The sequence below is a fragment of the Dipodomys merriami genome, unplaced genomic scaffold (assembly GCF_024711535.1).
Source record: "Dipodomys merriami isolate MVZ:Mamm:240054 unplaced genomic scaffold, mDipMer1.0.p SCAF_680, whole genome shotgun sequence".
NCBI lineage: Eukaryota > Metazoa > Chordata > Mammalia > Rodentia > Heteromyidae > Dipodomys > Dipodomys merriami.
The window spans coordinates 359,276-371,338 of NW_027206269.1; the positions used below are offsets into that span (position 1 = coordinate 359,276).

The window sequence follows — 12,063 nt, forward strand, 5'->3', positions numbered from 1 at the left end:
CTGCAAAGAATAACAAAATTAGTTCCACCTTCAATATCCATTCCACTGCCAGCAAGAAAAAAAAAGGGAAACGGGCGGGTGGGGGGGGGGGGGTAAGGGGCAGTGGGGAGCCGGGGTGGAGCAAAGCTGGCGAGGAGGGGCGCTGCCCGAGGCCGGCCGGCTGCCTGCAGCAGAACCAGGAACCTGGCTTTTTGCCAACAGACCTTGAGCTTTGCTTGTTCCACAAAATTCCCTTCGTGGCAGGGAGTGCCGCCAGGACTGGGGAGAGCGATGTGACAGAGTGAGTTAATCGAATGTTTCAGCCTGGGGTGAAAATGGCTCCCCCTTGCCAGTGGCTTAGTAAGGGCGCGGGCAGAACCGGAGCCGTGGGCTAAGCACACTTACTGTTTCCCTTTTAGGTTTCTTGCTGGCCAGTGAGGCGGGGTGCGACTTTGATTTTTTAAAAGGACACTGTCAAGATAAAAATCAAGTGTTGTCCAACCACCGCCCGACGCGAGGCTGGGCTGGCAGGGCGGCGTCTCTGCTTTGCTGCCCTCGCTCGGTGTGCACACTTCGGGCAGCCAGTCTCAGACCCACAGAAAATGCAAGATCTCGCCGGGCTGTGGGCCAGCTCAGGGAGCTGGCACGGTCCCTTCAGAGCAGCAAGAGGCGGGCCAGTCCTCACCCAGGCCAGCCCCGGGTGGCCGGCCTCAGCCAGGTGTGGTGACCCTGGCTGGGAGCTAACCTCATCCTTATCTTAACGACTTGCTGGAGAAAGGAGCCTAAGCTGAGCTCTGTAACATGGTTCCCTCGGGGGGGGGGGGGGCAGGGATGGTGCCAGCCCCTCCAGCTTGTCAAGGCCCCACTGCCCTGTGTATGGGAGGTGACACTGAAGAAGAGGGACAAAGCAAGGACTGGTCCAATGCTTAGCCACCAGGCCAGAACCTGGGAGGGACAAAACCAAGTAGCAACCCAGCCACTGCCTTCGCGGCCAGCCAATCCCTCTGAGGCCAGACTCCTTTCTGGGGGCGGGGGACAGATCCCACTTAAACCTTACTCCTCTTACAACCAGAAAGTGTGCCCCCGGGAAATGGTGGTGCTCCTAGATCAAAGCCAACACACTGCTGGGGGCTGGGGGTCCTGGACTGGGTGCTCACGAGTCTAGCCCTCTGGAGCCGGGTGAGGGCTTCAGTCTGAAGACTGAAAACCCTTCTGGGGACAGCTCCAGATCTGCACCAACTGCCAGAACCAGCTCAGACTTTGAAAGAAAATCTGAAAATCTGGGGCTGGCAATGTGGCTTAGTGGTAGAGTGCTTGCCTAGCATGCATGAAGCCCTGGGTTCGATTCCTCAGTGCCACATACACAGAAAAAGCTGGAAGTGGCACTGTGGCTCAAGTTGTAGAGTGCTAGCCTTGAGCAAAAGAAGCTCAGGGACAGTGCTCAGCTGAGTTCAAGCCCTAGGACTGGGGGAGACAAGAAAATCAGAAAATGTGGCATTTAGAGACAACCCATGGGCAGGCATAGCGTGCTGGCCAGGCGGCTGGCAGGGCCGTCAGGAGTCGGAGTGAACTCGGGAGGCAGGAGGAGCCTCCAGATGCAAAGGGGGGTGTGCAGACTCACCAGCTCTCTCCTCTAGGGCAGGCAGGGCCTTCATGAGCTACTAGCCCCAGTGGCCTCAGTGCAGAGAGGGCCCAGCAAGGCGCCGCTAAGGGTCTGTGTGACCAGCAGGAGCAGAGTCCAACCAGACCCTGTCCCACCAGCCTCCACAGCCTAAGAACCCAGCTCTGCTCTCCTCCCTCCCAACCTCCCCGAATCCCAGCCCAAGCATCTCTCCCTGTGGCCAGCTCTCTCTAAACTTAGTCTCTCTCTCTCTCAGTAGTTCTGTGCAGTCCTGAAGCAAGGCCTGGCTGTGGAGGAGGCCTCTGGGCTGAGGTCCTGCCCGGCTGGCAGGCAAGGCATACTTCAGAAGAACGTGACTGCCACCCTTGGGGTGTCCTATAGGTGACACAATGGTGACACCCTTTGGTGGGAGCTCAGCAGGTCCAAGCCTGCTTCTGAGGCTCTTGTCAGAGGGACAATGGTTTTAGCCTCCAATAGCCCCACCCCCCCAGCCTCCTGTGGAGGCCACACCCACCCAGTGGCCGGGTGAGAGCAGGGGAAGGCACTTACCGAGTGCTCGTCATGGTCCACACTCTGGGCCAGAACAGGGCTAAACGAGATGGGGGACAGGGCCCCTGGCTTCTTCCGCACAGCCCGAATCTGCAGGAGGGCCCGGAATGCTGTGGAGGGAGGGACACACGTAAGCCAGTGCTGAGTCTCCAGCAGCCCTGACTCCTCCTAGCACCACACCAGGATGCCTAGAACCCAAGAAAAAGGAACCCCTTCCACCCGACCACTATCAAATGAATGACTCCTTAACAACGGCCCCAGGCAGGGAACCAAAAAGAAGCAACTCGAGACTGTATGGCTGCTGGATGAGACTCGAGGGAGCCCAGCTCCATGGAGCATGCTAACGCCTGCAGCCGAGGTGGTCTGAAAACCCAGTGTGCGAGATGGTGCTGTAGCTGCAGCTCCACACAGCGGGGCCCAAGGACAGAGAATGGGCACCTCCATGTGGGAGCAGGATGCGGGTGACGTCTCCCGCTGGGAAGACCAGGCCAGAGCCGGGTGCTGAGAACAGACCAGGGCCTGTCCTGGAGGCAGGGCTGTCCCGTGGCACTCAGGATGCCCACGGCAGTAGCCCAGCGTGCCACGGCAGCATTTGAGATAGACGAAGGAGCGGACCACGGGTCTAAAAGAGACAGCAGTGTCATCACAGGAAGGCAGCCTCCACTTCCACATGCAGTGGCTGTGGGGGCCTGTAGGCCACTCAGCTGCTAACACAGCTCTTCCCAGCAGGTGGGACTCATAGGCCAAGAACCCAATGCCACTGGCCCTTTATGCTGCCTGATCTCAAGCAGGCTGGGCGGCGCCCACCTATAGCCTGCCCTGCCTCGGCGGGGGCCTTCTCCCGGCTCTGGGTCTCCCGGCATCGCCCTCATGTCTGCACAACCCCATCTTCCCTGTAGTCGTGAGCTCCCACCATGCCCACTTGCACACAGGTGGCCTTTCCATAGCTCTGGCTCTCCCAGGAACCAACGGCTACCCCTGAGCACGGGATCAGCTCCACAGGGGAAGCTGAGAAAGACAAATTTCCTCGGAGTCCACAATGGTGAAAGGCAATGTGACCACAGACTCCCTCTTCTTTTGGCGGGGAGGGGAGGGTCAATTGTGGCACTTGAACTCAGGGTCTGGGTGCTGTCCCCAAGCTCTTCTGCTCAAGGTTAGCACTCTACTACTTTGAGCCACAGCTCCAACTTCTGGTTTTCTGGTGTTTAATTGGACATAAGAGTCTCACGGGAGCCAGATGCTGGTGGCTCACGCCTGTCATCCTAGCTACTCAGGAGGCTGAGATCTGAGGATCTCGGTTCAAAGCCAGCCCGGGCAGAAAAGTCCATGAGACTCATCTCCAATAAAAAGCACTAGAAAACCGGAAGTGGCGCTGTGGCTCAAGTGGTAGAGTGCTTGCCTTGAGCTGAAGAGCACAAGGACAGCGCCCAAGCCCAGAGTTCAAGTCCCATGACCGACAAAAAAAAGAGGTCTGGGAGGTTGGCTCAGGGGCAGAGTGCTTGCCTTGCATGCATGAGGCCCTGGGTTCAATTCCTCAGCACCACATAAGCAGGGGAAAAAAAGCCGGAAGTGGCGCTGTGGCTCAAGTGGTAGAGCGCTAGCCTTGAGCTGAAGAGCTGAGGGACAGCGCCCAGGCCCAGAGTTCAGGCCCCACGACCAGACCAAAAAAAAAAAAAGAGTCTCACGGGTACTTTTCTGCCTGGGCTGGCTTGGAACTGGGATCCTCAGATCTCAGCCTCCTGAGGAGCTAGGATTTTAAGGGTGAGACACCAGCAGACACCAGCATGTGGCTCTCTAATTTTCAATTCTAATGTTCCCAAAACATTTCCTTTGTAATCTTTAAAATATTTCATTCACCAGCCAACTTTGGCCCAATTCAAGGGCCACTGCACACACGCACTTGGGCCAACCTCCGTGGATTCCTGTGGACCTGTCCTGGAGGCAGACTGCAAGCAGTAAGGCCTCCGAGCACCCAAAGATCAGCTACTGGCCACCGCCACGCCTTGAGTGAAGGGCGGGCGGCAGTCATCTCCTAACCAACAGGGTCTGCCGCTACAACAGCCAGGGCCCGGGACCGCTGTGGGGGCTCTCGCGGCACTCACGCAGCCGGCAGATAGGGCAGTTGTTGGCCTGGTACCGCAGCGTGTCAGCACAGGAGGTGCACAGGCACAGGTGGCGGCAGGGCAGGATCAGCGTGTCCCTCAGGTCCGACAGGCACACCACACACTCGTTGCTGTTGTCGCTGTTCTCATCGTCAGAGGGCTGTGGGGACAAGGGCCTACAGATCAGGGGCCTTCCGAGGCCTGGTGCACCTCAGGGTGCTCAGAGCATGTCCCCCCTCCGGTGCCCAGCTGTCACCAGCTCCCCAAGGGGCAAGGGGAGGCCTAGAGTGCAGAAGGAGTGGGAGAGGGGGTGCCTCAGGCACTAGTTGGGCTGGGGGGGACAGCACAGAGGAGCATCATTATAGAGGGAGCATTGTTACAGAGAAGCGCCATCACAGAAGGGTGTCATCACAGAGGGGTGCCATCACAGAGGGACGTCATCACAGAAAGGGGGTGCCATCACAGAGGGGTGTCATCACAGAGAGGGTGCCATCACAGAGGGGGTGTCATCACAGAGGGGGTGTCATCACAGAGAGGGGTGTCATCACAGAGAGGGGTGTCATCACAGAGAGGGGTGCCATCACAGAGAGGGGTGCCATCACAGAGAGGGACGTCATCATAGAGGGGTGCCATCACAGAGGGGTGCCATCACAGAGGGGTGCCATCACAGAGAGGGTGTCATCACAGAGAGGCATCATCACAGAAAGGGGGTGTCATCACAGAGAGGGGTGCCATCACAGAGAGGGGTGCCATCACAGAGAGGGACGTCATCATAGAGGGGTGCCATCACAGAGAGGGTGTCATCACAAAGAGGCATCATCACAGAGAGGGGGTGTCATCACAGAGAGGGTGTCATCACAGAGAGGCGTCATCACAGAGGGGGGGGTGTCATCACAGAGGGGTGCCATCACAGAGGGACGTCATCACAGAGGGACGTCATCACAGAGGGGTGTCATCACAGAGGGACGTCATCACAGAGGGGTGTCATCACAGAGGGACGTCATCACAGAGGGGTGTCATCACAGAGGGACGTCATCACAGAGGGGTGTCATCACAGAGGGGTGTCATCACAGAGGGACGTCATCACAGAGGGGTGTCATCACAGAGGGGTGCCATCACAGAGGGGTGTCATCACAGAGGGGTGTCATCACAGAGGGGTGCCATCACAGAGGGGTGTCATCACAGAGGGGGGGTGCCATCACAGAGGGGTGCCATCACAGAGGGGGGTGCCATCACAGAGGGGTGCCATCACAGAGGGGTGTCATCACAGAGGGGTGCCATCACAGAGGGGTGTCATCACAGAGGGACGTCATCACAGAGGGACGTCATCACAGAGGGGTGTCATCACAGAGAGGCGTCATCACAGAGGGGTGTCATCACAGAGGGGTGTCATCACAGAGAGCCGTCATCACAGAGGGACGTCATCACAGAGGGGTGTCATCACAGAGAGGCGTCATCACAGAGGGGTGTCATCACAGAGGGACGTCATCACAGAGGGGTGTCATCACAGAGAGGCGTCATCACAGAGGGACGTCATTACAGAGGGGTGTCATCACAGAGGGACGTCATCACAGAGGGACGTCATCACAGAGGGGTGCCATCACAGAGGGACGTCATCACAGAGGGGTGTCATCACAGAGAGGGGGTGCCATCACAGAGGGGTGTCATCACAGGGGACATCATCACAGAGGGGTGTCATGTGCTGCTCCCCACCCAAACCATTACAACTCACTCTCTGGCACCCATCCAGACACATAAAATGCTGGAGAGCTGCATGACTTGAGGTCTTTGCAATGTCTATCCATATGGTAAAACATAGAATCTGACTTGTTGGAAATACAGTTCCTAAATAAACAATGGCAGCTTCCAGAAACCCAATTACCATATAGATTTGGTTTTGGTTGTAAACAAGAATTGAAAAAATGAGCCCACCCTATTTCAGTTTTTTTTTGGGGGGGGGAGGGGTGAGGGAAGTCAGTTGTGAGGCCTGAACTCTGGGCCTGGGCGCTGTCCTTCAGCTCTTCAGCTCAAGGCTAGTTGCTCTACCACTTGAGCCATGGCACCACTTCTGATTTTCTGGTGGTTTATTGGCTTTGAACTGTGGCTGGCTTTGAACCATGATCCTTAAGTCTCAGCCTCCTGAGTAGCTAAGATTACAACTGTGAGCCACCAGCACCAGGCTTCAGTGAGTAGTTTTACTGGGACACACAGGCATGCCTGGTATTGCTGAGCTGTCACAGCTGCATCTGAGCACTAGCCATGGAAAACAGATTGCCCATAACATCAAAAAAAATTTTGTTATCTTATCTGGCCTTTCCTACAAAGACAGTGACCCCTCACTGTAAAACACTTGGATGAGCAAAGTATACTTGGCTGAGGCCAGGCCTGGGCCTCCCAGCCTCTGGCTGGCTCCAGCTGTCCTAGACCAGGTGCTGCTTCAGCTGGTACATGACATTCACAGTCCCCTCCACCCAAGTTTGAATGCAGTGCACCATGCCTGCATACCCAAGTCTTTTAGCTTTAGTGACTTGGGATGGGGTCTTCTTACTGGGATGACAGGCACATAGCACATCAAGCTTTTGCTTGACACAGGCCTCACAAATTTTTGGCCCAGTAGCCCTCCGGTCAAGATCCTCCCAATCTGTTTCCCAAGTAGGTGGGACTGTCAGTGATAGCCATCATGCCCAGCCTGAGAGGTTTTAAACATGGATAGCACTTTTGTTTGTGCCCGCATGCCTTTAGAAACAATGCAGAAGACAATCAGGCCCCAACTTCATCCTTGGCTGCTCTTCCCTTGCTGCTGTGCTGCACCATTTCATTTCTGTGTCAGCCACCACAGCTTCTTCGTCAGCAAGTAGCTCCCACTACCAGTCTGCAGGGAAGCGAGAGCCAGCAGGGGGCAGCACAGCACAACAGGAAGGAGGGAAAGAAAGTCCCAGAAGAACAGAGACAGGGATTTACAAAACTAGCCAGGGAACTTGCCGGGAAAGGACAACGTGTACCAAAACCATTACTTCTAAAAAAGGAATTGGGAAAAATTGTGGCATCCTAAGAGCCCAGGACCTCCTAGGGAAGGTCTCCTTCCATCAACCCGCAGGGCTCTGGGTCAAGCCTGGGAGAGCTGGCAGGTCCCCATCAGGCAGACCGAAGCCCAAGTGTGTAATGCCGGGAGTCCAGGTAGGCGCCCCAAGGACACACCTTGGTTTCCTGATTGTTCTTGTTCTCAATGCCGTAGATCTCCTGCAGCAGGTAGCTGACCCGGTCCACCTGGGGGGGCAGAAAGAAGTGCTGGGCTTGATGTCCCCGATGGAGAACTGGCACCACCTCTGAAGAGTAGAGCTCAGTCCCAGGACAGGTGTGGCAGAGAACGGACCAATGCCATGAGAGGACCAGGGAAACCTGCGATTATTGGCCAGCCCAGCTCAGGGAGCAGGGCTGGGGGCCCAGCTGTCCCCCTCACCAGGGAGCCTGCACCAAGATGCTTATCCATCATTCCCACCACCAGCAGGAGTGGCCAGTCCATGTGTGTGCAGCAGACAGTAGCCTGCAAAGCGACCACTTTTCAGAATCACCTTCCAGAGGAGTTAAAAACATCTCTGGTCTCAAAAACACCAAATCCATTTGAATGCAGCGGTATCCTGCCTTCCCATTCACTCCTGCTCTGAAGCCTCATGCTGACCCTGCTCCAGAGAGGCCTTATTAGCTTCCAGGTCCTTTAGTTCCAGGGAGCCAGGGCCTTTCTCAAGACAAGTGTCACCTGCTGGGGTCTGCTGCCCACCAGCCCCTTCAGAGTCTGGGTCCTCCAGTGTCTTCTCTGTATCAAAAAGCTAGCAAGCTCCAGTTCTGTGCTACAGCACTGGGCAGCTACCCACAGGACACCTGCTAACCACAGCCTTGGAACATGAACCCAAGTGTTGCTAAAGTTGGGTCTCAATGTCAGGGTCTCAACAGCCCCAGTTAGAGGCCCTCCCCCTGTCACTGAAGCAGAAGGCCTCCACGAGTAACTTCTCAGTGTAGAACCACGTAATTAAGGACCCCAAAGAGAAACCCCATCAGTTACAGACCTCACTCATTCTGGGATTTCCCCTGTGTTCCTTCAATTGAATCTCTGCCCAGTGCTGTCCCAGCTCTAGTAATGTGAGGGGAAGAGAAGAGGCCAAGGCAGTCTCCTGTATCCTTCCTTGCTCATCACTTGTTCAGCGAATGTTCACCAAGTGCTCAACTATGTTCCAGGCACCATGGATCAAACTCAAGACTCGGGGCCTACAAGACTGGCTGTGGTACTCAGTGGGTGTGTGGCCCATGCACCCCAAGACTCTGCAGAACAAGGAGCCTAAAGACTCAAGACAACAGGCCCAGGAGGAGCAGCCCATGGAGCCCGGGGACATGTGCACACCCATGCACACATCTTCTCAAACAAGGGGTCACAAAGTCTATGTGCCACTTACAATCTGCTTCTGCTTTAAAGGCTTCACGGAGAAGCTTCCATCCACGTGCTGCAAGGGAAAGACACGAGTCAGCATGGTCAGCTGGCTGCTCCAAGCACACCTGCTCTTGCAGCTGGAGATCTGCCCTGGCCACCCCCATCCACGCTAAAGGAAGGAAGGATCTAGGGACAAGGAGCCTGAGCCCTGGCTTCCAAACGGGCCTGCCAGGCCCTGCCTATCCTACAGAGTCCAACTTTCCCAGGGGCTTCTCAAGCCAAGCTCCGGGATGGACAAAGAGCCACCTGTAGCCAGTGGCAGCAGCTGGCAGCAGCAGCAGCATTCAGCCTAGGCGCTTTCTCCCCAACGGCTGGTCTCATTAGGAAGGTAGCCTGGCACATGGCCACACACACAGGACAGTGTGGGGTGCTGGAAATGCTCAGGGCAAGACAGAGCCATGCGTGTAGTGTGTCAACTGCGAGAAGATTAGCGAAGGCATTCATTCTGAGATTTGGGAACAGTATTAGTCATCCTTTCTGAGTCAACCAAGACCAGGATTATCTGGTAAGGCCAGCGAGGCCTTCTAGAAATTTCGTACCGGGTTCTAAACTGTAAGCCTGGAATGGAATGTGAGCCACAGCCAGCCCACCTGGCTGGGCCAGAAGTTGCAGATGTGTAAACAGTAGCCATTTCTCCAGCAAGGCCAAGAGTGACCAGCAGCCTGGTGCCAAGAGGGATGAGACATGCTCACCAGCACTGGCTGCACCCCTGCCCCAGCCCCAACACAGGATTCACAAGTCAGAGCAGTCTCCACCTGACCCAGCTGTGCAGACCTCCAGGTCACAGAAGCTGGGCTGTTCAGGGGTCACAGGGTAAGGGCCCTGGAACAGGGAGGCCCAGGTGGGTGTGGAAATCCACACCAAGCAGCCTGAGCCGCCCACTCGCTGTAGGGTCCTTGTCTCCTGGTCTACCTAGGGCCCAACCTGGTGCCGAAACACTTCTCTGCTGCAGAGTGCCAGTTGCTTTCAAGGGCCTGAAGGGGAAGCAGGGCATTATGGGTCAGAGACAACATTATCCTTCAGCAAGCTCCTCAAGTGAGCCAGGACCTACCTAGTTTTGGGAATGCTGGCACCCACCACTACTCCTGAACTGCGCCTAGCTCCGAGGCTGCAATCACGAGCGAGAGGTAAGCTTGGTCTCATGACGTCAAGCAAGTAGGGACAACTAAGTGCGTGTTCCTAGCAGGTCAGGAAACGCCTGCAGGAAACTGCCCAGCCCTGCTGGGTCTGGGTGCTGCAGCAGGTGGAGAAGGGGGCAGTGTACCGCAAGGAGGGAAGTGCACTGGGTGGCGCTGCGGCGGGTACTAGGTGGCACAAGCCCATACCAGAGTGCACCCAGCCTGGCGGGATAGGCGCTGGCCTGAGGGGCCTATCATTGCTCCAAACATCAGGGAAAACCAATCTATGGCACTGTGAGCCGGCATTCTGGCCTGTGCCGGTGGGTTCCACAGGATCGGTTCTCCCAGGAACTGAGAAATGGTGGTGTCTTCCACAGCCCTGGCTTGCTACTCGACCCTGCACCAATTGCTAGTCCCTATGCTCAGGCTTCTGGTCTCCAGCGGCTGCCCCTGCCCTGGCTCCCAGGCCTCAGGTTTGTGGCCTCTGATGGCGCTTACCTTTTCAAAGGCAGCCAAGAGCACATGAGCATGGCCCGTCACTTCCACAACTGAAGGGGAGACGAGAGAGGAGGGTTGTGAGGGCACAGGAAGCTTGCCAGGCCAGCCTCCTGTCCCAGCCCCTCCAGCAGCAGCAGCAGCAGCTCACCACCTCCCTGTCCTCCAAGCGCCCCGCATGGCAACTGCTCGGCCCCACGCCAGCATGTGGGCTGTGGCGACACCCAATAGCACCCAACCAAGGCCCACAGCAGCCGTTTCCGCATCACAGGCACAAGCCGCTCAGGAGGAGGACAGCGGAAAAGCCGATGCTCACCATCTCCCTCATCCACCACAGCTTGGATGACCACTGGAAACACACCCCGGTCCAGGTCGAAGTTCAGCTGAGGAGAGGAGGTGAGAACAATCAGGACACATGGGTGCCAGAGCTGGAGAAGGCTGGTGAACAGGATGGCAGTCGAGCGCAGAGGGCTTGGGGTTAAAATGGTATCTAGGACACTCAGCATCACACAACCATCACCAGTACCCATTTCCAGAACTGTTTCATCACCCCAAAGAGGAAATTTTCCAGGCACAAGGTGGTTAGCGCTCTGTTCTCAGTCTTAGGTAGTGGGCCAGAGGCAGAGCACAGGGGTCTGCCCTAAGCCCTTAGCATGCCTTCGGTATGGCCTGTAAACCCACATGTGGAAACTACAAAACCCCAGCCAGAAGTGCATCCCAGCTGATCCCAGGGATCCAGGCTCCACATGCATGGGCTTTTTACAGTCAGGAATGTAACTCATGCAGAACAGGGAAAATTGGGGGAAGGAAGAGGTTGGTACCAGTCCTGGGACTTGAACTCAAGGCCTGGGTGCTATCCTGTGCTAAAGGCTACCACTTGAGCCACAGCTCCATTTTGGAGGGGAAGGGGGCTTGGTCATGGGGCTTGAACTCTGGGCCTGGGCGCTGTCCCTCAGCTCTTCAGCTCAGGGCTAGTGCTCTACCACTCAAGCCACAGCACCACTTCCGGCTTTTATCTGCTTATGTGGTGCTGAGGAATCGAACCCAAAGCCTCATGAATGCGAGGCAAGCACTCTACCACTGAGCTACCTTCCCAGCCCCACATTTGTCTTTTTGATAGTTTATTGGTGTTAAGAGTCTCATGGTGTTTGTTTCCTGCCCAGGCTGGCTTTGAATTGCGATCCTCAGATTTCAGCCTGAGTTGCCACGATTCCAAGTGTGAGCTACCAGTACCTGGTAAAATGTTTCTTTTTAAGAATTATTGGACTGGGAAGGTAGCTTAGTGGTAGAGTGCTTGCCTTACATGCATGAGTTCCTGGGTTCAATTCCTCAACACCACATAAGTAGAAAAAGCCAGAAGTGATGCTGTGGCTCGAGTGGTAGAGCATTAGCCTTGAGCTGAAGAGCTGAAGGACAGCGCCCAGGCCCAGAGTTCAGGCCCTACACCAACAGCAACAAAAAAATGTCAAGGGCTGGAATGAAGCTCAGTGGCAAAGTGCTTGTCTTGCAAGTGCAATGTCCTGGGTTCAATCCGCAGTACCAAAAAGGAAAGAACAAAAACAAAACAAAAAATACAACTGTTAGGTAGGGCTGGGAATGTGGTAGAGTGGTAGAGTGCTTGTCTAGCATACATAAAGCCCTGGGTTTGATTCCTCAGCACCACATAAACAGAAAAAGCTGAATGTGATGCTGTGGCTTAAGTGGTAGAGTGCTAGC

The 12,063-nt window shown here is 55.8% G+C and overlaps 1 protein-coding gene across 2 annotated transcripts in view; it reads right to left on the minus strand.

Annotated features, from left to right (window-relative positions):
• Positions 1-12,063, minus strand: part of LOC138816080 (E3 ubiquitin-protein ligase MGRN1-like) — a 51,629-nt gene that overhangs the window by 9,946 nt on the left and 29,620 nt on the right. The window contains exons 6-12 of one of the 2 annotated variants that reach the window (XM_070005636.1): positions 10,664-10,730; positions 10,351-10,400; positions 8,700-8,747; positions 7,450-7,518; positions 4,252-4,411; positions 2,150-2,259; positions 385-450 (exon numbers count right to left, since the gene is read on the minus strand). In XM_070005636.1, the coding sequence (XP_069861737.1) occupies positions 385-450; positions 2,150-2,259; positions 4,252-4,411; positions 7,450-7,518; positions 8,700-8,747; positions 10,351-10,400; positions 10,664-10,730 (570 nt within the window). The remainder of the gene's footprint in view (positions 1-384; positions 451-2,149; positions 2,260-4,251; positions 4,412-7,449; positions 7,519-8,699; positions 8,748-10,350; positions 10,401-10,663; positions 10,731-12,063) is intronic. The other variant, XM_070005637.1, reaches the window with a different exon arrangement.